This window comes from Medicago truncatula, chromosome 8 (genome assembly GCF_003473485.1).
Source record: "Medicago truncatula cultivar Jemalong A17 chromosome 8, MtrunA17r5.0-ANR, whole genome shotgun sequence".
NCBI classification, from domain to species: Eukaryota; Viridiplantae; Streptophyta; class Magnoliopsida; order Fabales; family Fabaceae; genus Medicago; species Medicago truncatula.
Window position 1 is genome coordinate 8,641,657 of NC_053049.1, and position 24,001 is coordinate 8,665,657.

The following is a 24,001-nucleotide window of genomic DNA, read 5'->3' on the forward strand; positions in this document are numbered from 1 at the left end:
TAGCATCCCAACAACATGGCACACCAATTTTTTAACTACTTAATCCTAGCTTCACATGTGCAAAAACACATTTGCGTATGATGTAAAACTATTTTATGTGTATCATGTTGGGATACGAGAAGAGCCCGAGTGATCATTCACGTTAGATAAAGAGTAACCACACAAATGAATTGAATCTTTGACACAAAACATACATTGAATATACGAGTCATCTCATTTATAAAATGTCGAATCTCTACGTTTTAAACAATACTAAATTCACATTTTTATACAATGCACCAATAGAAAAAAAAACTCTTTAAGATATCATATTAAATATTAAAATAATTTTGTTAACGAGTGCCCCCAGAGTACTCTTTAAGGATCCCAAATTTAAAAAATATTTTTTAAAAAAGTTAAATGTTACAAATTCTAATGGTCTGATTATACATTTTTGTAAAAACTTGTTATTAAAGGTGTTTAAAGAGTGTCCGGGATATTCGTTAATATTTGCGATATTAAAAATATCAAAATAAAGCATTAGTCACGAAAACTTTCTGTTCGACCGATTTAACTCCGAGTCAACTACAAACTTGATCCGACCCAATCACACGACCGAACCGGTTTGCTTAAAACCCTAATTACAACAATCTTGAATCCTTTTTTTCTTCTTCGAAAAACCCCGAAACTCAAGTGGTGGTTACTCCTACAATGGCGATCGGCGGGAAGAGGAAGCGCAACAATGATTCAGACGGCGAAGATAATTCTTCCAAGAGAGAAACTCGAACGGAAACGAAGGAACCATTCCGTCCTTCAATGATTAAGAACAAAGAAAAACGATCTGAAATTCATGCTAAACTCAAGCATCAGAAGAAGCTTGAAAAACGCGCTAAGTCTAATGCTCGTGATGCTGCTGTTAAAAGAGCTATCGAGCTCGGTGAAGAGGTTCACTCTCTCTCTCTCTCTCTCATTGAATCACTGTTGTTGTTTTGATTGTTTAATTTTGATTTTTGATTTTTGATTTCTGTGTTGTTGTAGCCTCCGGAGAAGAAGGTGCCGAAGACGATTGAGAATACAAGGGAAGTTGATGAGACTGTTTGCAAGCCTGATGATGAAGAGGTTGAGTTTTTTAAATTTTGATTGTTTTGACCTAATTTCAATATGCTGTGAGTGTAGAATATATATTTTGTTTATTGTTATAATCATTTGTTATACTGTGAGATTATAATTAGGATTTTGAAAACAAAAAATAAACTATGATATGATGCTAATTTCAGAGTTGCTTGAGGTGAGGCATGGGTCAATTAGAGCTTCTGCTCATAGATCTTGTTTTGCACACTTAATCAAACAGTTAGTAGATTAATTTCCATTGACTAACTTGAAGCTGATATAAATCAAATTTAGCTAATTAGAAAATGATGGTAGTGGAGAGTTGTGTTCAAAAAGAAAGAGTTTCTAAGAGACGTTATATGGATCGGGCTATTATAAAATAGGAGATGAACTGATTAGAAGATTTTTAGGTTTCAAAATTGGCATTACAACATTTAGAGCAACCGTTAGGATTAGTTAAGGATACTTAGTTTGTAGTTGGCTCGGTTTTGCATTGGTCATTTCACACTATTTAGCCATGCATTTTGATTTGATGAGTGAGTTAGTGAGAAGTAAGAAAATTCGAAAGGGGTTTTGGCTCGTATGGCATATGATAATTTGGATTCTTTGCAAGTGTAGAAATGTTAGAATTTTAAAGATAAGACAGTTGATGCTAATGAGATGGTCGAGGAGATTAAGGTGTTATCTTGGAGATGTAGTCTTGGTTCCCAACTTGTTTTTTCTATGAATGGTATTGGAATCCAATCGTTTATTTAAATAGGTGACGTGTGCTTCGTTTGTTTCCATCATAGCTGTTGTGTGAGCTGAAGGTCATCGTTATTTCTTGCCTTCTGGTGCAGTGGTACTGTTGCTGTTTTGCTTTTTTTTTTTTTTTTTGTTTTCTGGCTTTTTTTTTTTGTGTGTTGGATTGTTGGTGTGGGGCTCTGTTGGATACAGCGTTTGTGTTGTTTATGTTAGTTCCTGTTGTTTAGAATTTCTGTTGTATAAATCTGCTGTACTGTTGATTTGTGCGCGCATGTACGGCTTGTGCACGTAGTCGCGTTTAATAGAATTTCGCCATTTAAAAAACAAACAAAAAATAGAAATATTTGGTTGGAAAATGATGTATTCAATTTTTTGGTAGTTTAATACAAAACTTCTACTTTCTGCTTGCTTAAAGAGTGCCCGCCGGGCACATGTTAGCATGACCGTTTAACTAATTATTTATTTATTTATTATACATATGCATGTAATTTATTTATCAGAATTTCGATCATTGATTTTTTGTTGAATAGCTATGCCAGCACTTTGCGCTCTAAAGTTCTCCTACACCCATCCCTTTAAGCTTAAAAGAAATAACTAGATTATATAAACTAGGGAATTTCCACATGAACCAAGAGTAATTCTTGGGTTGAGAGCTAGTTTTGACGTGTGACTTTCATTTAGTAATTTGAATTCAGTTGCATATTGCAATCTAGTTGAGTCTTTTTTTCCAAAATAAATTCTGTTGACTAAAATCATATTTGTTTGCAGCTATTTGCTGGAAATGATGCTGATGAATTCAGTTCAATATTAAAGCGGCAACAAAGTCCCAAGATATTAATCACCACTTGCCGCTTCAATTCTACGGTATGTTTCCTCTAGTCTGTTGTTTGTATTCTCAAGTTTAAATGTCTTAAATAAATTTAAAGCGCATGCCCTTGCCTTCTTGATTTGTTTTGGGGTCCTATTTTACACTTTCATGAGTAAGAGTCGAGTTGGAGGAAATCGTGTCTTTTATATACTAACATGTTTCCATCTGTCTGTTGATTTTTGACTTCATCTGCAGAGGGGACCTGCTTTAATATCAGAATTGCTTCAGGTTATACCAAATGCACATTACTTCAAGAGAGGAACCTATGATTTAAAAAAGGTGATGGCTGTCTCACTATCTCTTTCACCGTGTGGGTAAAAAGCAGACAGCTTACTTTATTTGTACCTTTCTTTCTGACTACATTTTTGATTGCAGATTGTTGAATATGCAAATAAAAAGGACTTCACTTCTCTTGTAGTTGTACACACCAATCGGAGGGAACCAAGTAGGTGGTGCCTTTGAGTAAATATCCTACTCATATTTTAAAGATTGTTGATTAAATTTACAAGTTTTTAATTCCTTGCTCCTATTTTTCAGATGCTCTCTTAATTATTGGCTTACCTGAAGGACCTACTGCTCATTTCAAACTCACAAATCTTGTTTTACGCAAGGATATTAAGGTTTGATATTTGTTGTTTATAAATATAACAATGTTATAGAAGTACATCTGATCTCCTCATTGATGTTGGTGTACATTAATCTACATAATTTGATGTAGATGAACATAACACTTCCACTTAAATTCTTAGATAGGAGAAAGAAAGCATGTCAAGTCATGTTGCATATCCTGTCAAAAAAAAGTCATGTTGCATATCTTTGGAACATGTTTTTTTTGTTCATTTCTTCTTTTTGCTTATTTTTTACTACAAGACATGAATTCATATATGTCCTGCACCTTGTCTCACCAATTAGATGAATTCCACTTTTTGATTGGACTTTGTTATCTGGAAAGATTAAGCGGATGAGTTTACTTGTTTTGAGATTATGTTCATGAAAATGATAGATTTAATTTTTTCTGTATTCATTTTGTGTCCCCTTGCAGAATCATGGAGTCCCAACCAGTCACCAGCCTGAGCTTGTGTTGAACAACTTCACAACACGCCTAGGGCATCGAGTTGGAAGGTAACTCTTCTCTCTTATTTTATATCTCATTTGTTGTTGAACATTTATCTATTGCTTGTGCTTGTTAAAAAAAAAAAATGTGATATGCCCATGCTAGGTCTGACTGAAATAGTACTGCCTGCCAGTTGTTTTTTAAGCAGTAAGTATTATTATGGAAAGAAACAAGTATGAGTCTAACATCACATTTCCTTTCTTATATTGTTAGTGTCATTTTTCATTAACAAATATCTCCTCTGGTTCAGTGTTTCTATGTAATGATGGGTTTGTAGAAGCTATGAAGTGTCATTTAACTCCTTATTTGTTGATTTTGTTTTTAATAGAATGATACAGTCACTTTTCCCCCAAGATCCTGAGTTTAAAGGGCGACGTGTAGTTACCTTCCACAATCAGAGAGACTTCATATTCTTCCGACATCATCGGTACAATTCATACAAGCTACTACATTGCCATTTGTTTAAAATTATTGGTGCTTTTTTATATAATGTGTCCAATCATGTGCTTAGGTATATTTTCGAGACCAAAGAAATTAAAAAGATAGAGTCTAAAGGTAAAAATGACGAGGATGGCAAGAGTGAGAAAGTTCCTGACCATAAAACAATTGCCCGTCTTCAGGTTGGTGTCAATTTTATTTTTGCATTTTGTTTACCTTACATTTTCAAACTCAATGGTCATTGACCAGTCAATGTAAATTCTAGCATTATTTTTATTTCATTATACTTTCTGCTGCTTTTCATTGTTTTTATTGTGTGGCTAAACGTAAGGTATATATAATAGTGGTATGATACATGAAAGTAGTTTCAGTCTCGTACAAAGTATTGACTAATAGTCTGGTGATTCAGATTGTCTACTTATGTGATTTAGGATAATATTGTGTTATAACTTCCGTTGAAAGTAGTAGTAAAAGGAAGATAGGAAAGATTCAAGAGAATGATTCTTGAATTGATACCAATGCATTGCAATGCAAACCTCTTTCTTGCCATTATAGCTCAGTGGTAGACTGGTAGTCTTGGTGGATGCAGCATCCTCAGGTTTTGAGTACCTGCAACTCTGAAATTCCAAAACTCTCTAAAGTGAATTTGTTTATAAATCCATCTTCCAGCCTCCCCTTTGTTAGTCATTCATTTATGATGCACTTTCTGTTTTGCCCCTCCTCAATCCTCATATACACTTAATAAAGAGGAGGTTTCCTAACAATACTGCTGCAGAAGAGCTGCCTTGCTGTCATGTTAGAAGGATTGGTCTACTGTGACAATATGTTATTTACATGAAAAAAAAATCATTAAGGATGGTCTACTTTGAATTTGCATTTCTTTTATATTTACCTTAGTTGATCAATTGCGTTCTAATGTTACCAAGGATTTAAGTATACCTGATTCCTTCATGTTTTGGCTTAGTATTTCTCCGCATTTTATGTCTATTATTATCATCTCCAAAATTGCCTCAACAATAATTTCCCCTTAAAAATGCAGGAATGCGGCCCTCGTTTCACATTGAAGTTAAAAAGCCTGCAGCATGGAACATTTGACACTAAAGGTGGAGAATATGAGTGGGTTCACAAGGTACTTTACTTGTTAACCAGTATTGCTGTTTTAAATATTAGCTGTCCTGCGAAACATTTCTCCTATATTCTATTGGCCTGATTGTCACTTTACTTTCTGTCTTCTTTTCCTTTTAGCCGGAAATGGACACAAGTCGAAGAAGGTTTTTCCTGTGATCTTGTCTTGGAACTTAGCATTTTGGACTGCATTTCTGCTGGAATTTGGCTAATCTGGTGAATGTTGGTTATCTTGAAGTTTTTGGAATCTTTCAAAATATTTCTATATAATTTTTTGTATTTTTATTTATTATGGAGTTGTAGTCCTACCATCTTTGTACACAACCCTGATCAATTTTGACCTCAAATCTATGTTTGTTGAGAAAAAAATTTACATTTTGCTTATAGGCTATATAATTTTAACTTGAGATGGTATGCGTCTACCATAGAGATCTCTAAGTTTAATATTTCATTTGGGCACTGATGCTGCTGCTATTCATTTGTGACGAGTTTAGGCGTCATAGAATGAATTGTTTTCACATGAGCTAAAATGTATTGTCCATGCATCATAGTCTACATGAAAAGCCTTCAGTGTGATATTATTGGTGTTACCAATAGTCTCTGATGCTTTTTTAATTAATTTCCTTTTACATTTTTACTATTGGTTGAAATTTATTTATTAGATTTTTACTATTTTAAAGATAATTTCTTCATGTTTATGAATGTGATCTTGTAAATATTGGTCATGACAAACCTTTGGAGTATGTTTGAATTGATTGTAAAATTTAACTAGATTATTCAATTCACTCCATTTTACCTTAAATATAAAGGCTTTTTGTTGATATATTTCTTTGGCCCTTTTGATCATACAAATATAAACTCTCTCATTGTGTTCAATAAATAAATGTTACAAGCTCAAACATGATTTTGATGCTTACCAAAACTTAATTATTAATATGATTACCGTGTTTAGAAAGAAATGAAAGAGGAGTGGGACAACCTGGACCTTATGAAACACAACTTTCTTAAGCTCCCACAGCTAGGTCCACACGGATAAGCTTGAAGGAGTGTAGTTTCACAAATAATGAAACAACATAGACTTGAATAAGTTCTCACTTAATCTTTTGGAGATCTGTTGTTTGCATCACCGGATATGAATTATGATTGGGTTAAACTGATTAATGACTGGCAATGCATGTGTATGGTTCTCTAAAAACAGCAAAAATGAATGTGTTAAAATCAAAAGTCATGTGCTCTAAAAAGTTTCCGAGGTTGTTAAACGTCATCTAAAAGACGTTTCATCTAATCCTTTTGTGGCTAATTATTTAGGCCACTATTTGGGTTTTCTGCTGGTGCAAGGGAGAGTATTCATATGATTCATTCTTATGCCTCTCTTGGTAAAAATTTCTTCCTTGATGGATTGCTTCCATGACTTGTTTATTTTTTGTTCCTTTTCTTTCATATGTATCAACCAAAAAAAATTACTGTAAAGAAATTAAATAAAGAACCAATATACCCCTATCTTCACTCAAGACAATAAAAAACCATAAAGTCTACGAGTATGTTTTCTTGTAATATCTTTATCATCTATTGATTCATCCTTAAAAGAGTACTCTAAAGTCACACTTAATTTTCATTCACACTTGATTTTCCACATAGTGGGGCTCTAATACTTATTACCCGGCAAAGAGCTCTATAGAAAATAAGTCTTCAAGTTGACATGACTCATGATCCTTTGGACATACTGAAAATTTCTATAAGAAAATACCCTTTGGACAATTTCCTGAGATGTCAAATACTCCACCAGATATTATTTTGTAGGTCACACAAAGCCATATCTTGGATTGGAAAATAAATTTTTAAAAACTTAGGTACCTCATTTCATATATTAATCTTTAATTGGTTGAAGTCTTCTTTACGCAAGTGGTTTGTATGCACTTGTTTGTCATCTTCTAATATACATGGAGGTGGATTTTAAATCAAAAAAAGGAAGGGGACACCGACATGTGCAATTAATATATACATTTTTAGTTGAAAAAAGGAATATGCATTTGCATTTGCATTACAATAAAATCATCACATGCACTCTAGGTCACCAGTTATATGAACTAATATCTAATATCTATCTAACTGTTTTTTTATGTAAAAAAATAGTCTGGTCATGTATACTAATTTATGCAAATATTTAGCATAAAATGAGTAAATGATTAATTAATTTGTTTTATACTAATTTATGAACGTACGCGCTTATTCTGAAACTTTTTCTTTAAAAATAAGTTTTCCATTTTCATTAATAGGGAGATAGAGGATCGTTATTTTATGGGTTGTGTTAACCAGTGCCTCCGAGATATTAGTTAAGAAAGATAGAAATAATTTTTTTTTTATTAAAGACAATAACTTTTTAATTTTTTTAATGTGGAACATTCCACTTTTTATCATTTTTCAATGCAAAGTTTATATATTAATTTCTTTAACTAGTATTCTAAGAGCATTAATTAACGTATTTCGAAGGAAGGATTAAAAAACTATTTGACTTTGTTTCTCTAAAAAAACTGTTTGACTTTGGTGTATTGACATAGTATAAGATTTCTTTATTTGTTAGTTGGTAAGTTAATGCTTATAATAATCAAAATAATAAAAAATACAATTGTTGTAGTTATTCCCTTGTTGATATGCTGTATATAAATTTTAGGAAAATGTTAAATCCTTTTAACAAAATGCAAAAACATGCTCCTAATACACAGGCTAAACAATTAAATATAGAAAAAAGCAATCTTATTTAAACAATCATTTGAAAAAAATAATTATGAGAGAACTATAGATTCACAAAGAAAAATATTTATTAACACGAAAATCAAATTAATAGAAAGAAAAAATAAAAACATAATGTAAAGTATTAGAGAGAAATTTGATAGTGTCCCGTGAGCATAGCTCAGTTGGTAGGACAATTCTTTATTATATGCAGGGGTTGGAGTTCGAACCCCGGACAGTCCCCTTATTCATTATATAAGGTGAATTCTAGTCACTAGGCTACCTGACCAAAAAAGAGAGAAAATTGTCGCAAAATAAAAACATAATGTCATTATTAGAGAGAAAGTTGTCATAAAATAATGGTGCAAATATTATTTTTTTAATATAAAATAATTATTTTTTGGCTTTCTTAACAAAAGTATTAGAGAGAAAATATTTAGTTTATTCATTATTTTAACATTATTTAGCCGACAATTATCAATTTTTTCAATTATTATATATCAAAATTAAAATCCTTAAACTAGTGTCGCCCACAATAATAAAAGATTGTTTTATTTTTCCAGCATATGGCATGAGTGATCACACGCTACTGCAACGCTCAAGAAATCCCAACTTGTCCTCTCTCTCTCTCTCTCTCTCTCTCTCTAAAAACTACATTATATATCTATCATCATCACACACAAACCATAGATAATATAGAGATAATACAACCTACATTTTCTTCCATTCCCTCCCTAATTACATCAAACCCTTTTTACTGTGGCGAGAATTTTCAGAATGGTAATTCATTCTGTCTTAAAGTTTTCATTTTTACTAATGGGTCATCGTTTTTTTTTTTTTTTTTTGATAATTAGGGTTTTGAATGTAATTTCAGGTGGTAGCTGCAGGTTCGAAGTTCAGTTTAAGAAGAGGAAACAGTGGTTCATGTTCTTCTAATAATGTTGTTATCAATGAAGAACTTTCTAGAATTAATAACAAAAGTGCTTGTTTTTCTCAAGACCCTTCTTGTGTTTCATTCACTACTTTTAATATCCTTGCTCCTATTTACAAAAGGATTGATCCACAGGTTTGTTTTGTTCTTGCTTTTGTTGTTTAGTTCATGTTATGTTGTGAAACATGTTTTAAAGGGTGTGTTTTTGTAGTGTTTAATAATGTTTTTTATGTTGTGTGTTTTGTTTTTGAACAGAATCAAGGACTCAGAGAAAGTGACTTCAGATCACGTTGGTTAGCTAGGAATCAAAGGATTCTTGATTCATTGCTTTCTGAATCGTCTTCCATTATGTGCTTACAGGTAGCAAATTTTGTCCTTTTCATTGCTTTCAGAAATTTGGGCAGTGTCTCTTGTAGGTTGTGAAATAGCGGATATAGTGGCGCCAGGCGCTATTTTAGAAAACTGCTATTGTTCTGTGTGTTGTCAAATAACGGCCATAGCAACGCTCTAGCACTTTAGCATAGCAGAATTTGAACAAACTACAATTTTCTGTGATCCACGATTGACTTGTTATAGTTCAATCTATATCATTCGCTGTTTTACTTTTGTCCTTGGAGTTGTTACTCACTCTATGTTGTCATTCATGATGTTTGTTTCACTTGTAGGAATTTTGGGTTGGAAATGAAGAACTTGTTCAAATGTTTGAGGAGAGACTTGGGGATGCTGGTTATCAACTTTTCAAACTTGCTCGAACCAACAACCGCGGAGATGGTAAGAATGTTAAAATAACTTTCATCCTACTTCTCATTTTAACATTTTGGATCTCTAACTAAAGTATGACTTATTAGCGATTTATTAGTGATTAATGCTTCATGTGTTAGTGTGGGAATATTTTGAATTATGAGCAAGGTTTTAAATTGCTATTGCAGCAAATTGAGAGAAATATAGTTGACGTGGGCACATGCTGCAATTTAAAACCTTGGTTTGAGTTTTTTCGCCTCATGATTTAAAATCTATGTTTCTCGAAGTATTGTTGTTGTTCTATAACTCAAAAGCTCGCATTTATTATGCAGGTCTGCTGACTGCTATACATAAAGAATACTTAAGTATTGTGAATTATCAAGAGTTGCTTTTCAATGATTGCGGTGACCGTGTTGCTCAGTTGTTGCATGTTCGATCAGTTAATCCCATTTTACAAAACCAAAAGGACAGTGTTCACCAAGAGTTTCTGATTGTGAATACTCACTTGCTATTTCCACATGATTCAAGTCTGTGTATAGTGAGATTGGATCAGGTATGTTAATTCCCAGCAGTACAAAATCCTTTCTCCTTATTCATTTTTTTGTAGCTTTCAATCCTAAAATTTGGCTTGCTTTTGCCATCTTGTAGGTTTATCAAATATTAAAATATGTGGAACAGTATCAGAAAGAAAACAGACTCAAACCAATGCCTATTATACTCTGCGGGTGAGTTTATTGCTGTTTTTCCTGTGATGTTACTATCTATGAAATACCAACATAGACAGGGATACTGCATTGACACTGACACGTCACACTGACACATCAACATGGATAATAATTTGGGAAATTGAAATAATTGAATGGTGTACCATGCGTGCTGGTGTCGTGTCAGTGTCAGATACTGGGCACGCCTTCAATCTGAAGAGTGTCACTGCTACATAGGTTACTATTATATGTTTGGTTCCTACATTCTATGTCTATTTCATAGGTTACTATTGCTACTGAATCAAATGTCCTTATAGTGTGAACTTTGTGTTCTATCTATTGCAGTGACTGGAACGGAAGCAAGCGTGGGCATGTTTACAAGTTCCTAAGGTCACAGGGATTTGTATCATCATATGATATTGCAAATCAATATACTGATAGTTATGCAGATGCACACAAGGTAAATATCTCGCTATTAGTTTATTGTACTTGTGTTTCAATTGTTTAGAGCATAACGTTAACAGGTTTTTGTTTTGCTTGAATTTCCTATTAAACCAGCAGTGGGTTAGTCACAGAAATCATAGAGGAAATATATGTGGCGTTGACTTCATTTGGCTTTGCAATCCTAACCAAGCGCGTAAGCCTTTGAAAACAAGTTGGTCTGAAGCTGTATTCAGTATACTGAAGGTAGTTGTTACTCACCCAGTTTTGTATATTTTTGGTTGTTAAGTTTTATATATTTTTGGTTGTTAACATGCAACTTAAATTCTGTGAAGCATATCACACACACACACACACACACACACACACACACACACACACACACACACACACACACACACACACACAATTGTTATTATCCTGTGATACGCTATCTAGTACAAAATGTTATCAAATAATGGTTACAGCGATAGCACGTTTGCGTAGGGGAATTTGAACAAACTGCTATATTTTGCAATCTGTGATTCACAAAATTGATATGAGGTGCTGATAGCCATCCACTGTTGTTGATTGGAGGTTTTACTGTGATATTATTGTTTCTAAGTGGCAACATCTCTGCTATTGGGAAGCATAATAAGCATTTCTGGTTAACTTAGAGTTATAATGTCCAACTTATCTAGACTGGAACAATTCATTACTTCCATGTACTTGATTTTACATGGACCTTCATAATCATAAGACTCCTTTTTTGTTGTGAAGAAGTAATGAGAATATATTTGCAGTATAGTTTTTGCTCTGATCTAATGCTATTTCTTTGTTTAATTTTTCCTTTTCCCCCTTTTTCTTGTGGATTTCAGTTCCAGCTTCGAAAGGCATCATTGTCTGAAGATGATGCATTTACCTTTCTGAAGGGTGACAACTATGCTGATTCTTCTGTGACATATTTTAGTTTTTCTGAAGCCCTCCGTCAGGTACTTCATATTGTCTAATATATAGCGATATAAAATTCCAACGTCAATAGATAACGAGTTTTTAGCTTAATTTACACAATAGACTCACCATCTCATAACTATCACAGGTAAAGTTATTTGGCGTGCCTTATGGATTACGCTTTCAACAGTTGCAAGATCTATGGAATCAAGCTGATGTAGATGGAAATGGTGTCATCGACTTCGAAGAATTCAAGGTATATATATTGCATGTCTCCACTTTTCTATGACTTCTCCTCATCATTGTATTATGCGCAGATCGAAAATCTGCTCCCACTAAAATTCTGATAGTTTTAACTTGCCTTCTACATGCCTTACGCATTATGCATTGGGCTTGAATGTTAAATTTTTGTGACAAAGATCGTTAGTAATACCAACATCTATGACACTTATCTTCTATTGTATAATAATAGTGTGATAATTGACTTTGTGTAGCAAAAGATTTGGAATTCTACATGTTCAGAGCATGTGTATGAAAATGTCAATGTGTACGTGAAGGATTCTAATACTGAGCAGGAGCAAGAAACCATTGGTTTTAAGGTGAAGAACGCGATGTTGTTTCCGCGTGAAGTGGAGAAAGGACTTTGGCCTGAAGATTACTCTCTTTCTGATCATGCTAGGTTGACTGCTGTATTTTCACCGGCAAAGATGTCATGTTCTTCATTATAAGGATTAGAGACCAGTGGTTTACCAATGGAATTATTGTCGAATCGCTAATTTAGTTAGCGTCTGGTTTTGATTCCATAGCAATCGATTATTCGGTCTCTAATAGATGTTTTTCTAGTAGTGATAGGCCATATTGGAACATTTGTTTCTCTAAATGTTCACTTTTAGTATAAATTTGAATATCGGGGTAAAAATGGAAATGAAAAATTCATGGATGAGGATGAGCCTTCAATACAATTTTACAAAGTTAAAACTAATAATTTTCCATTTCCATTTTTATCCCTCATACCAAATGTGTCATTAGTTTGTCCTGTAAATGAGCGTGTGAAGTCAGAGTAGTGTATAATTGTAATTAAGGGGACACTTATGGTACACTCGTTTTTTATTGGTGTATGGATTCTTCGTATGTTTAATCCGTTAAACTGGTTTATCAATTTTAGGATTATACCAATCTAACGTCTTAAACATACGCAATATTTTATATACCAATAATACCTTACAGATGCACCATAACTGCCACCCAGTAATCAGTTTTGGTAAGCCCTAGCCATGTTTTTATTTTGGCAGTGGGAGAACAATTCAAAGATACTTTTGCAGTATCACAAATGGTTATGTTTCTGTTTAATTTATTTTGTTAGCCTAGTAAATATTATTTTTCGAGCAAAATCATGTAATTAGTTGTGTGCATAAAAAGGTATACAAAAAATGCTTAAAACAATACTGTTTATTATTTTATAAGTATTGTTATATTAAATAAAAAATGTAGTTTAGTTTAGTTTTGGAATTATAAACCTGCACACGCACTCCCAGTTACAAGGAGTAAAACTTAAGGCAAATGAAATGAATGTCATAATCTATAAATGTTGTCACGATCTTTTAATCAGTGCCAGCAGCCGTTGGTAATAAGTTTGTATCTTGAAAAAAGAGCTCAAAATCGATTGACTAAAAAGTAGGGCACAGACTGAATTACTCTATCTTATTCTTAGTCAAGTCATATGGTAGTGGGGAGCATAACAAACGACCAAACTCCAAAAGAAAGCAAACTAACAAGCATTATAAATCGTCAAAGAAATGAATATTCTTCTCTTTGTATGGTGGGCCAAGAATGAATTCTTGGGATCAATAATAATTAACATTAAGGATGTTTAGAGTCTCATTAGATTATGTGTATGTGTCCTCGTGAATTTAACTCAATTGGTAGGGACAATGTATAATATATACAAGATCTGGGGGTTGATTGTTGTATAAGTGAGAGAATTGGGAGTTGAGTGGTTTAATTGGTTTAATGTAAAAAAGTTAAAGTAGTTTATGCATCTAATGTTTTAAGATTTTACCCCGAGATATATTGACCAAACTCATTTGCGTGATTATTCTTGATCTAATTTGATGGTTCACTATAAAGTTTCAACAAGGAATATCTTTGGATTCAAGAGCAAGAAAAAGTATTGATATCTTTGTTTTTTTGAAAGAAGTATGATATATTTGTTGTTAGTCAAATGTGATACGAACTCGTGAAAGAGCAAAAGTTTCAATGTTAAAGTTCAATGTGAAAAAAATATATTCTTTTTATATTCTCATATCATGTGACTACTTGCAATATATTCTCACTTATGTGTTCGACGGTATACTCTTTATTCATTATTATAACTAAAAAATTCTTTTTTAAATTTATTGAATAAATGTATTTGGCCTATATTATAGATCAAATACATCACTTATTCAATAAATCTAAAAAATGATTTTTGCTTATAATAGGTAATTTTTAAGGGGCAAATATGTATGAATATAATGTTTATCATATTCTTGATTTATTTTTTTGGTATTTCATATTCTTGAATTTTGTTGTTCACACATTGGTGGAATTTTAGGTTGTTACTTGATATTATTATCTGGATTATTTTTTTAACTTTGATCATGTTATTCTTGTGCTCTTACATATGATTCTAAGGATTTGCTTTGATTTTCTTTTAAAAGCTCTTATGTGAAGTTATCCAAATGACAAAAATGTCACAAGCTTAGATGATAATATCATGAGAATAAATCAATGATATTATAAGCACGATAGTGGGGAGCATAACAAACTACCAAACAAAAGCAAAACAAGCATTAGAATTTGACCAATATATATTCTTCTTTTTGTAGTAAAAGACGAAAGGTTAACAACAAAAAAATTAGGTAAAATAATGAGTTTGATATCTTTATGTTTACATAGTTTTCTGATATTCTTCGTGTTCACATTGGTGGAATTTTTGAATTGTTTCCTTGCTAATTTTTGGACAAGGATTTCCACTTTGATTATGTTATTTTTGAGCTAGATTATTTCAAAATTGTGGTGGATAACTTAATTGGTGATGGCCTTTGATTACGTTAGTCTTACATATGATTGTACTGAATTACTTTGAGTTTCTTTTTAAACTGGAAAAAACTCATATTTGGAATTCTTTAATAGTATGTTTGGATGGAGAAATGTTTTGAAGGAATGTAATGTTTTGAGGGAATTCAACTACTTTAAGATGAAATAATTCAACTTAAAGTAATTGAATTCCCTCAAAACATTACATTTCCCTATCCAAACACACTCTAAGAGACAAACTATGTTATAATAGAATGTTACTCCTTAGTTTTTTTCTTTCTCGTTTTTTCATATTATAATATGTATTGAGTCCCCTTTTAAAATATATATATATATATATATATATATATATATATATATATGTTGAGTGTATTTTTTTGTTGCTATTGAGTCTTTGATTATTAATGAAATAATATATATACTCTTATTGTAAAAATCTAAATAAAATAACCACATAATCAAAGTACTGACTTCTACATTTTAAGCTAGTACTACTTACACATAATTGGTTATAATCATGATTTAGTAAAGTGTGATGTGATAAGTATTTCGTGGAAAGTGAGTGTGATGTGATAAGTATTTCGTGGAAAGTGAGTGTGATGTGATAATCAAAGTACTATCCAAATATGCCTATAGTTCTTAAAAGTATACATTTTCTACTTATCTGTTTTCACACTATAAACTAAGTAAGAGATGTAATTTTGTAAAGCAATTTAGTACATCCTTTTTCCCGTTTGAAACAAAAGGATAAATAATGCTACCTTTATTACTAATGGTGGAATTTTGTAAATAAATTCTGACTTTTAATTCGAGATTAGACATGCACTAACCTTAAAAACTCATGAAGAGTGTTTGTCACCCATTTAAATTCTACAAAACTCATTGAATTAATCTTCGTCTATGAAACACAAAGTCCTACACGAACACCTGACACGACGTTGATACATATATGGGGACATCGCTAATGTAAAAACATAGAACACCGACATTGCTACATATATATTAATTTATTTATAAAATATCTAAAGAATCAAAATACATACATTTTCATCTAACTTTGCAATTTATTTTGTTAAAAAAAGTTCTAAAACAAATAGGATAATATTTACCTTTATTTGTAATCAACTTTAATGTTTATAATCTATTATTGATCAACATTTCTCAACACATCATTAACTCTTGCAGATATGTCCGAGATGTGTCTAAGGAATGTCTATGTGAATGCAAAGATTTTTTATTTTATTTTTAAACATTTATTTAAGTTGTCTGATACACCTTGTATAACTGTTATGTAGGTGTTACCGATCAAAGGAGTGTCATAATAAAGGAAAAAACAATTTTATTTGAGATACATTTCTGAATTGTTCAACACATGTCTTACGAGTGTCATATGAGTGTTCTAGAGATGTCCATACTTCACAGGTCTTGGCAATTACGTGCAGAAGATATAAATTTAAAAATGAATCGATTAGTTGTATTATGTTACATTATATCATATTATATATACTTGAAAAGTGATCAATCAACTATAAATATGGACCGTGGTATTTGCTGATTAGCAACATAGGTGGTATTAGAAAGTCTCTCTTTGTCTCATTTTGTTGCTACAAAAAAAGCAAAACACATTTTCAAAACAAAACAAGCAATGACAAACTCATTTCCTCATAACTATGACGTTCCTGTTGGATTCAGATTCCGACCAACAGATGAAGAGCTTGTAAACCACTATCTCAAAAAAAAGTTACTTGGTAATGATTCCATTGTCAACAATGTTATAGCTGAAGTTGATGTATGCAAGTTCGAACCTTGGGATTTACCAGGTAACAAACCCCATCATTATTTTCTCACAAAAATGCAATCTTTCTAATGTTTTTGATCTTTTTCAGCTTGTTCTTTGATAAAATCCAATGATCCCGAATGGTTTTTCTTTTGTCCTCGCGATTACAAATACGCAAATAGTAAAAGGTTTAACAGAAGGACACAGTGTGGATACTGGAAAGCCACTGGTCTTGACCGTAAGATTAAGGTTAGAGGCACTGACAATGTTATTGGGATAAAAAAAACACTTGTGTTCTATAATGGTTGTGTTCCTGGTGTTAAAAGCAACTGGGTGATTCATGAATATCATTCTGCCACCTTTCATGATAACCAGGTTTGTTTTGTTACAACAATGTTTAAACTTTTAACTTTGAAATAAGTATGGTATGAGTTTTTTCAGAAAAAAATGTTGATTATCCTCCAAAATTTTGTAGAGGACTTTTGTTTTGTGTCGCTTGATGAAGAAAGCTGAGAAAAAAGCTGAAGAGGAAATTGATAGAATGATATGTGATGAAGGGGAGCCTAGTCGACACATGAGTTCCGATCACGAAAATCAAGAAACAGTTGAAGGAATTCCTGATGTAAGGATTTCATTCTTGATAAATGACAATAGAAATTTTGAAAACAAAGTTTTAATTTTAAACCTTTCTTACATGAAACATACTTAGAAGTTAGAACTTAGACTTGTTTGTTATTTGTTTCAGGTAATAAGTGGTACCTTGCTTGAAAAGAATATGGAACCAATGTTTCAGGAACCTCATCAGGCCGAAAATTACTTTCCTTTCTCAACATACCAGCCTTCAATCTCTGAAAATGAGAACGAAGTATCTTTATCGAACTCAGGATTTTATGATTCTGAAAGTGGTCACATCGATATGCAGAGTCCGTTTGAAACTATTGAAGAGGAAAATCAGTTCATTAATTCGATGTTAAATGACGGATATTTTGTTAATAGCGAAAAAATAAGACACACTTTTGTCAACTTTCCTGTCCAGTCCAAGTCGTTGAGAATGATCGACTATGGAAGCAGTGACACAGATGCTGAATTAGTCTCTAAGCCGGTAAATATTTTCTTTGATACATTCAGAAGTTCTTTTTTCTTCATACTGTGATGTAGCTGTTTTTCTCTTCCTTTTGAAATGCTACTAGAATGGAATTTCATATTGTTTATTTTCTTCTAAAATTTTACAGTGTCGCAATGTTCTGGATACTTCAACGGCGTTTCTTGAGCATCCTAGCTCAAGCGAATACTATGCATCATTTCGAAATGATTTCGGGGGATTGGAGGCATCCTCTTGTGACTCATCTGCAGATAAACCTCTAGAGATGATCAATTGTTTTGAAATTTCTAGTGCACCTTCCACTCTAAGAAGAAACAAAAACCAGTATCATCCAAGACCAGCCACCTTCATGTCAAAAAGAGCTGCTTCAAGAATATCTCAAACATAGAACATGGTTTGAACTTTGAACCAATGCAATGTCCAATGTTGAAGTAAGAAAACCAGCTGAACTAAGAATGGATAAGCCTTAGTTGATCAAATGATTCATTTGAAGCAAATTTAATTTTAACATATTAGACAAAGAAATATTAGCTTAGTGGTAAGAGTTTGATTTTTTAACTAGACATGGTTCAAATTCCTTTAGAGACAATTGTAAAATGGTCATTACATGCTTAATGTGATGCATTGTACAGACTGAGAAGGAATTTGTCCTTCCATCTCATCACTTTAGTTTTCTGTAAAGACAAATGTGATGGCATTCAAATCTTTGATTGTCACAATGTGAACATTAAAGGTAAATAAATTTTATTTTGTTAGATGAAATTAGAACAATTCTATCAAGATGAAGTTTCTTTCATTGTAAGTTGCATCATTGTAAGGCCATGTGATTTTCATCTGTGTGTATTTGATCATCATGATGAAATTATTTAAACATAAAAGTGTCTTGAAGCAGCCATATTTTTTTAGTACATCCAACTCCATGATATCTTTTATGTCACCTGTGTACTTAGCTGATCTGCATGGAGTTCCTACTCCTCTCTAAGTTATTCTTTTTGGGGGCCAAAAACATCATAATAATAGTACATTAATATAGACTCCTTTAATGGACTGCACATGTACACCTTATTTATTTATAATTTTTAAATAAAAATTTCTATTAAGAACTCAATGACTTCAATGACAATAAACCAATAAGGATTCCAATGAAAAGTTGTTAAATAGGTCCTACTAACTTTACATTATTATACAAAAGTAATTTATTTATTTATTAAATTATAAATTACCTCATAAAATATTACTTCTTTTAAAAGTGAGACTGACTTGTACATATTTCATTACTTCTTTTAAATGTGGGACTTGTTAGTTGCTCAGGAGAGAGGATCCTTATATAATTGCATGTTACTTAATAGATACTTTTTTTTCTTCCTCTAATGGGGGTTCTTAACAGGGAGTGGTCATTGTTAAGTAAGGACCTCCCATTAGAGATGTTCTTAGACTAAAAAAGATTTTTTTCTTAATTGGGTATCCTTTGCGCGTGCATAGACTAGGTAATTCTACGAAACGGATAGGACACCACACAATAGATGACAAAACTCTCTCTCAAGTGATTGAAAGCTGTTGCATACCCATAACTAGTTCCGAAATCAAGACATCTAGTTGAACTAAAAGAGATTTCTCACCATCTCATTAAGTGTTATTGGGTAGAAAATACTTATTCAAATTTAAATTGATCGTAATTTTATTAAATTAATGTTAGTTTGAACTTAAAAGAATCATCTAAACTAATCCAGATAAATTTTATTCATTTTGGTGCATGTTTGGTTTCATTTTTGAATGAGCCAAAATTTATTTTAAACATGTTTGGTTCCTCTAGAGTTGAATTGAATTTGCCTCTAGAGTTGATTATAGTTGAAACTATAAGTTGTAACTTGTGATTCTATAATTGACTTTTATACTCAAATATACTGTTCAACTCTACTCACTTTTGCATGAATTTATCCAAACATAAATTACTATACATTCAAGGCTTCAACACAATTTTAACCAAAATTAATTTACAAAATCAACTCATTAAAAACTGATGTATTTAATCTATAATATCAATCAAATATATCAATTAGTCAATAAATTTAATAAATAAATATTTGTTTTATTTTGAGATCATAAAGAGCAGTATGATACAAGTGGTAGATATCTTTCCAAAAAAAAAAAAAAGATCAAAGTAATAGATACTAAAGTTTTTTAATCATTTTTTTTTTGATGGTCGGAGTTTAAATCTCAAACCTTGCATATATTATGCATTGTTCCTACCACTGTTCTCTTGTCGGTATGAAAAAATGCGTATCAAAAGAAATCAACACTTTAAATGAATCCAGTTAAAGTAAGATGAATTAGATCAATCTTAGAGTAAGATGATGTGACTAACTATGCTAGTGGGGAGCATAACAAACCACCAAAACAAAGCAAATTACAAGCAGTCTAAATTGATAATGACATTAATATTCAGCTCTTTCTTTTGGCACACGTTAATATTTTGCTTCTCATAGGAAAAGACCAGAGCAAATTATCATTGTTTATTGACTTGTTCAAAGTGCAAGTTCAATATATTAGCAATAATGGAAACAATGACTTGTGTTGTGTCTCGGAAATGAGATTTTCTGTTGTAATATTTGTGCGAGACCGAGTTGAAATTTGAGCCATCTGATTGTAAATCAACGGACAAAATAAGTTATAGTGCATATATTTAATTCACCGTGATTTCTCAAAATTTTAGCTAATTGCAATTTTTTGGGGTTAAGTAACCCAGTGGCTAGAGTTTACATATTTTAAATATAGAAAAATGAAGTGTTCAGAGTTCGAATTTCAACCCCTACATATATTATGCATTGTTCTTACTAACTAGTTAAACTCAGAAGACTAAATGCACTTTTTTACTCATTGTAAATTTAAAGTTTTATTGTCAGTTAACAATGATTAATCTCTAAGAACATGTGATGAGACACTATTTGAACCTCACCACATGCTTAAAAGACCAAAGTTTCTTACCAATTTTTTTAGGAAAAAAATTTCTTACCACTTGATCAATCCATTGTTAATATTTAGTTCACTTTTAAATATGAACTTAATCAATCATCTAAATTAATCCAAGTTTTTCTCTGCAAATCATTTAGTTGAAATTCGAGTTTATGAATAGTGATAATTATCTCCAGTATGTGAGAATGTGATAAAGTCGTATCTATATCTTTAAAAAGAGCTTAAAATGTTTTCATAACCAATTTATTTATAAAGTCGGATGCATAATGAGTATATCTTTTTTCATATTAGTATAAGGGTTGTTCTAATGATAATAACGAATTTCTTTTTTCTTTTTGGTGATCAGTAATAATTGACTTGGGGAGCCTAACAAATTACCAAAACAAGGCAAACCACGCATTATAATTTGACTAAGAAATATTCTGTTTTTTTTAAGGAAAAGACGAAGCAAATAATTGACGTGCCTGACCAAAGATGAAACTTTGGGATCACGAATAAGTAATTAATAATTATAGTGAGAAATAATGTCTTCGAAATCTTAAACTAGAATAAATAATGAACTCATGAGATATCGAAGGTTTAACTAATAAAAAAAGATATCGAAGGTTAATGGCACAAAGTTTGTTATGCCCATGAATAATAGACTAATATCATTAACGATGTTGTTTGATTATAAACACTGTTGGGTTATACTTTGATCAAAATGAATAATCTAATTTGATTACTATTAATACTCCATTGTTTTCACCACCATATCACCACACAATAGTTTTCAAACGACTTCACAACTGCATTGACAAGTTCATCAATAGTTTTAGGTGCTTCCTTGTAATGCAATGATTGTATAGCACTGAAAAATCCAAGGTCGAAGACATTAAAATCTGGCGAATTAGGAGGCTGACACATTAAACGGATGTCAAATCCATCTTGTGTGGCTGCCTGAATAAATTCAGGATCATCAGGATTAATATGAGTTCTTGCATTATCTTGTTGAATGAATATTGTTGACCCCAATTCGTCTCTTGGACACACTTCCTTTGTAGCTGGAAGCACTTTCTCAATTAAAAATTATCTTATGAGGTCTCTATTTATCGAAGTTATTGCTTTTGTCTCCATTGTTCCCGCCACTCTGTTAACACTTGTCCTTTTAGCCGGTTCTTGAGTAACAAATGGAAAAATTCCAATTTTCCTTGAAAAAGTTACATTTTTTTCCAAGTCAAATCTTGGTCGAGCTACAACAGTTAAAAACATAACTTTCAGAACAAAATTTTTGCTTTTACAACTACGATGTGGTTTATCCTCGTCTGGCAGCAAATAGTATCTCTCAGATTTCTTCGTCATATAGAACCATTTTTCGTCAATGTGAATAATATTATACATACTTTTAAACATTGGATCATGTGGTATACCTTCAAGCATCGACAAACAAAACTCCAACCGCAATCTTTTACCTTCCTCTGTTAGTTGTGGCTTTATGGCACTCGAATGACGTTGTATTGCACCTGATAATATAAGCCTATATAATGCACTTGTATTTGTATTCATGGCAACAGCTAAAGTTCGAACAGTTGTTCTTTTACTCAAAGGGATTTCACGAATTTGACTCACATCAATTTCAACTCTCTTGCGACCACTATTTTTTGTCTTCTTATGAGACACATCATGTGTCTCACTTTCATTTGCTCTTTTTCAAATACAGTCGACAGTTTTCCTACAAACTGAAAATGATGAAGCTACTGACTCTTTCACCCCTTGAGGTAATTTTCCATCAACACTTTTTTGTAGTAGTAGCTGATAGATGGAAATGCGCTCTTCATTACTCAACATTTTAACCTTTCTTTTCATTTGGAGTTGTTCCTCATCATTGTTTTGGGGCTGCATCTCTTGAATATTTTCGTGACTTTCATTCTGAACTTCATGGACTTCTTCTAAATCAGCTTTAAAATTTACATGAGTTACATATAATAATCATAACAAAAAAATCTCTACAAAATAAATATAACATAAAATCTATGAAATCTATGAATACCATACTAACACTGTAGTATAATCATATAAACAGGAGCATTAGAGTACAATTATATTTAGGCTAATTCTATATATGTAGAGTATCTCAAAGCATCACAAAGGCTTTTTATATTCATATAATATGGAGTATTAGAGGACAATTGTATGTAGGCTAATTCTAATTTGTTTATAATGCCATGTTACGGTTATGTGTTACTTTTTCTTACTTTTTGTTGTACTAACTTTCATCGTTCAATAATCACCATGCAGGTAGCCCAAAAAGAAACTACTAACTTACAGAAAAAGACATCACTGCGGATTATGGGATGTACCAGTTACGTATACTAACAAAAAAGAATTTAAGAAAATGAGATTACATACCAGCTATGTGAGTGTTGCTTTCTTCTCCTATAGCAAAGTTTTCTTCCTCACCATTTAAATCATGTAGATCTTGATTTAAATCAAACAGTGGCTCTTCATTTAAATCAAACAATGGTTCTTCATTTAAATCAAATGGAAAAGCATTGAGATCCATAGCAAAATTTTGTTCTTCATGAATAATATAAATTTGATAAATGAGTACCTAACTCTTATATATAGTGAAATTATAAGTGTTTTTGAAAAAATGTTGGGAAAAACAAATTTTAATTTAACTTTGGTGGTAAACATTTTAAGATTAGAGTATAAATTTTGGAGGGAAGTTTTTCAATTGAGTTTAAAAAAAAATTGATAACCGAAGCATGATAAGAGAAGTTGAAAAAAAATTGTATTGGCATGCTATTTTCAATACATAACCGCAGCAAAAACAATGTGATTTACTAGATGAACCATATGTATTGGTATTGCCAGTATATATTGGTATTGAAGGATGATTGAATTTAATTAATTTTGGTATTGGTATTGGGAGTAATTATGAGATGGGGTAAATAAATGTAAAATGGAGGAAATCAAAGACAAGGGTATAATAGGAACTTTTGTGTCAAACTAGTTTGTCCTTGGTTACTGCAATTTCTCCAAAATGGACATGTATTTTGAAACGGAGGGAGTATAAGCTTGTTCCAATGACGTTGCCGTCGGTGTTAACCTTTAACCAGGGAGCAGAGAGCACCTTCCAACGGATTGAAACCACCTCTCTGATCTGACGATTATGATGGGTAACCAATAATGAGTCAAGCAACGGGCCATCCGAGGCAACTTAAAAGTAGCAAC

General features: G+C 32.0%; 3 protein-coding genes across 4 annotated transcripts; all 3 read left to right on the top strand.

Annotated features, from left to right (window-relative positions):
- The first annotated feature begins 634 nt into the window (after window positions 1-634).
- Window positions 635-5,807, top strand: LOC25500582 (ribosome production factor 1). The gene is made up of 11 exons (XM_013589056.3): window positions 635-924; window positions 1,018-1,098; window positions 2,602-2,697; window positions 2,897-2,980; window positions 3,077-3,146; window positions 3,239-3,321; window positions 3,744-3,823; window positions 4,144-4,242; window positions 4,327-4,435; window positions 5,293-5,382; window positions 5,499-5,807. Exons 1-11 carry the CDS (start codon window positions 691-693, stop codon window positions 5,535-5,537), a joined length of 1,065 nt encoding a protein of 354 aa, XP_013444510.1. The 5' UTR covers window positions 635-690; the 3' UTR covers window positions 5,538-5,807.
- A 2,870-nt stretch (window positions 5,808-8,677) lies between these two features.
- Window positions 8,678-13,209, top strand: LOC25500583 (uncharacterized calcium-binding protein At1g02270). 2 transcript variants are annotated; one of them, XM_024773310.2, is made up of 11 exons: window positions 8,678-8,888; window positions 8,983-9,174; window positions 9,295-9,399; window positions 9,705-9,810; window positions 10,113-10,333; window positions 10,429-10,505; window positions 10,830-10,944; window positions 11,043-11,171; window positions 11,783-11,896; window positions 12,004-12,111; window positions 12,350-13,209. In XM_024773310.2, exons 1-11 carry the CDS (start codon window positions 8,886-8,888, stop codon window positions 12,581-12,583), a joined length of 1,404 nt encoding a protein of 467 aa, XP_024629078.1. In that variant the 5' UTR covers window positions 8,678-8,885; the 3' UTR covers window positions 12,584-13,209. The 2 variants fall into 2 exon arrangements, with proteins under 2 accessions (XP_024629078.1, XP_013444511.1); XM_013589057.3 differs by having other exon boundaries at window positions 8,680-8,888; window positions 11,046-11,171.
- A 3,299-nt stretch (window positions 13,210-16,508) lies between these two features.
- On the top strand, window positions 16,509-18,614 carry LOC25500584 (NAC domain-containing protein 69). The gene is made up of 5 exons (XM_013589060.3): window positions 16,509-16,753; window positions 16,820-17,085; window positions 17,186-17,332; window positions 17,456-17,812; window positions 17,943-18,614. The coding sequence occupies exons 1-5, from the start codon at window positions 16,579-16,581 to the stop codon at window positions 18,198-18,200; spliced, it is 1,203 nt and encodes a 400-aa protein (XP_013444514.1). The 5' UTR covers window positions 16,509-16,578; the 3' UTR covers window positions 18,201-18,614.
- The last annotated feature ends 5,387 nt before the right edge of the window (window positions 18,615-24,001 follow it).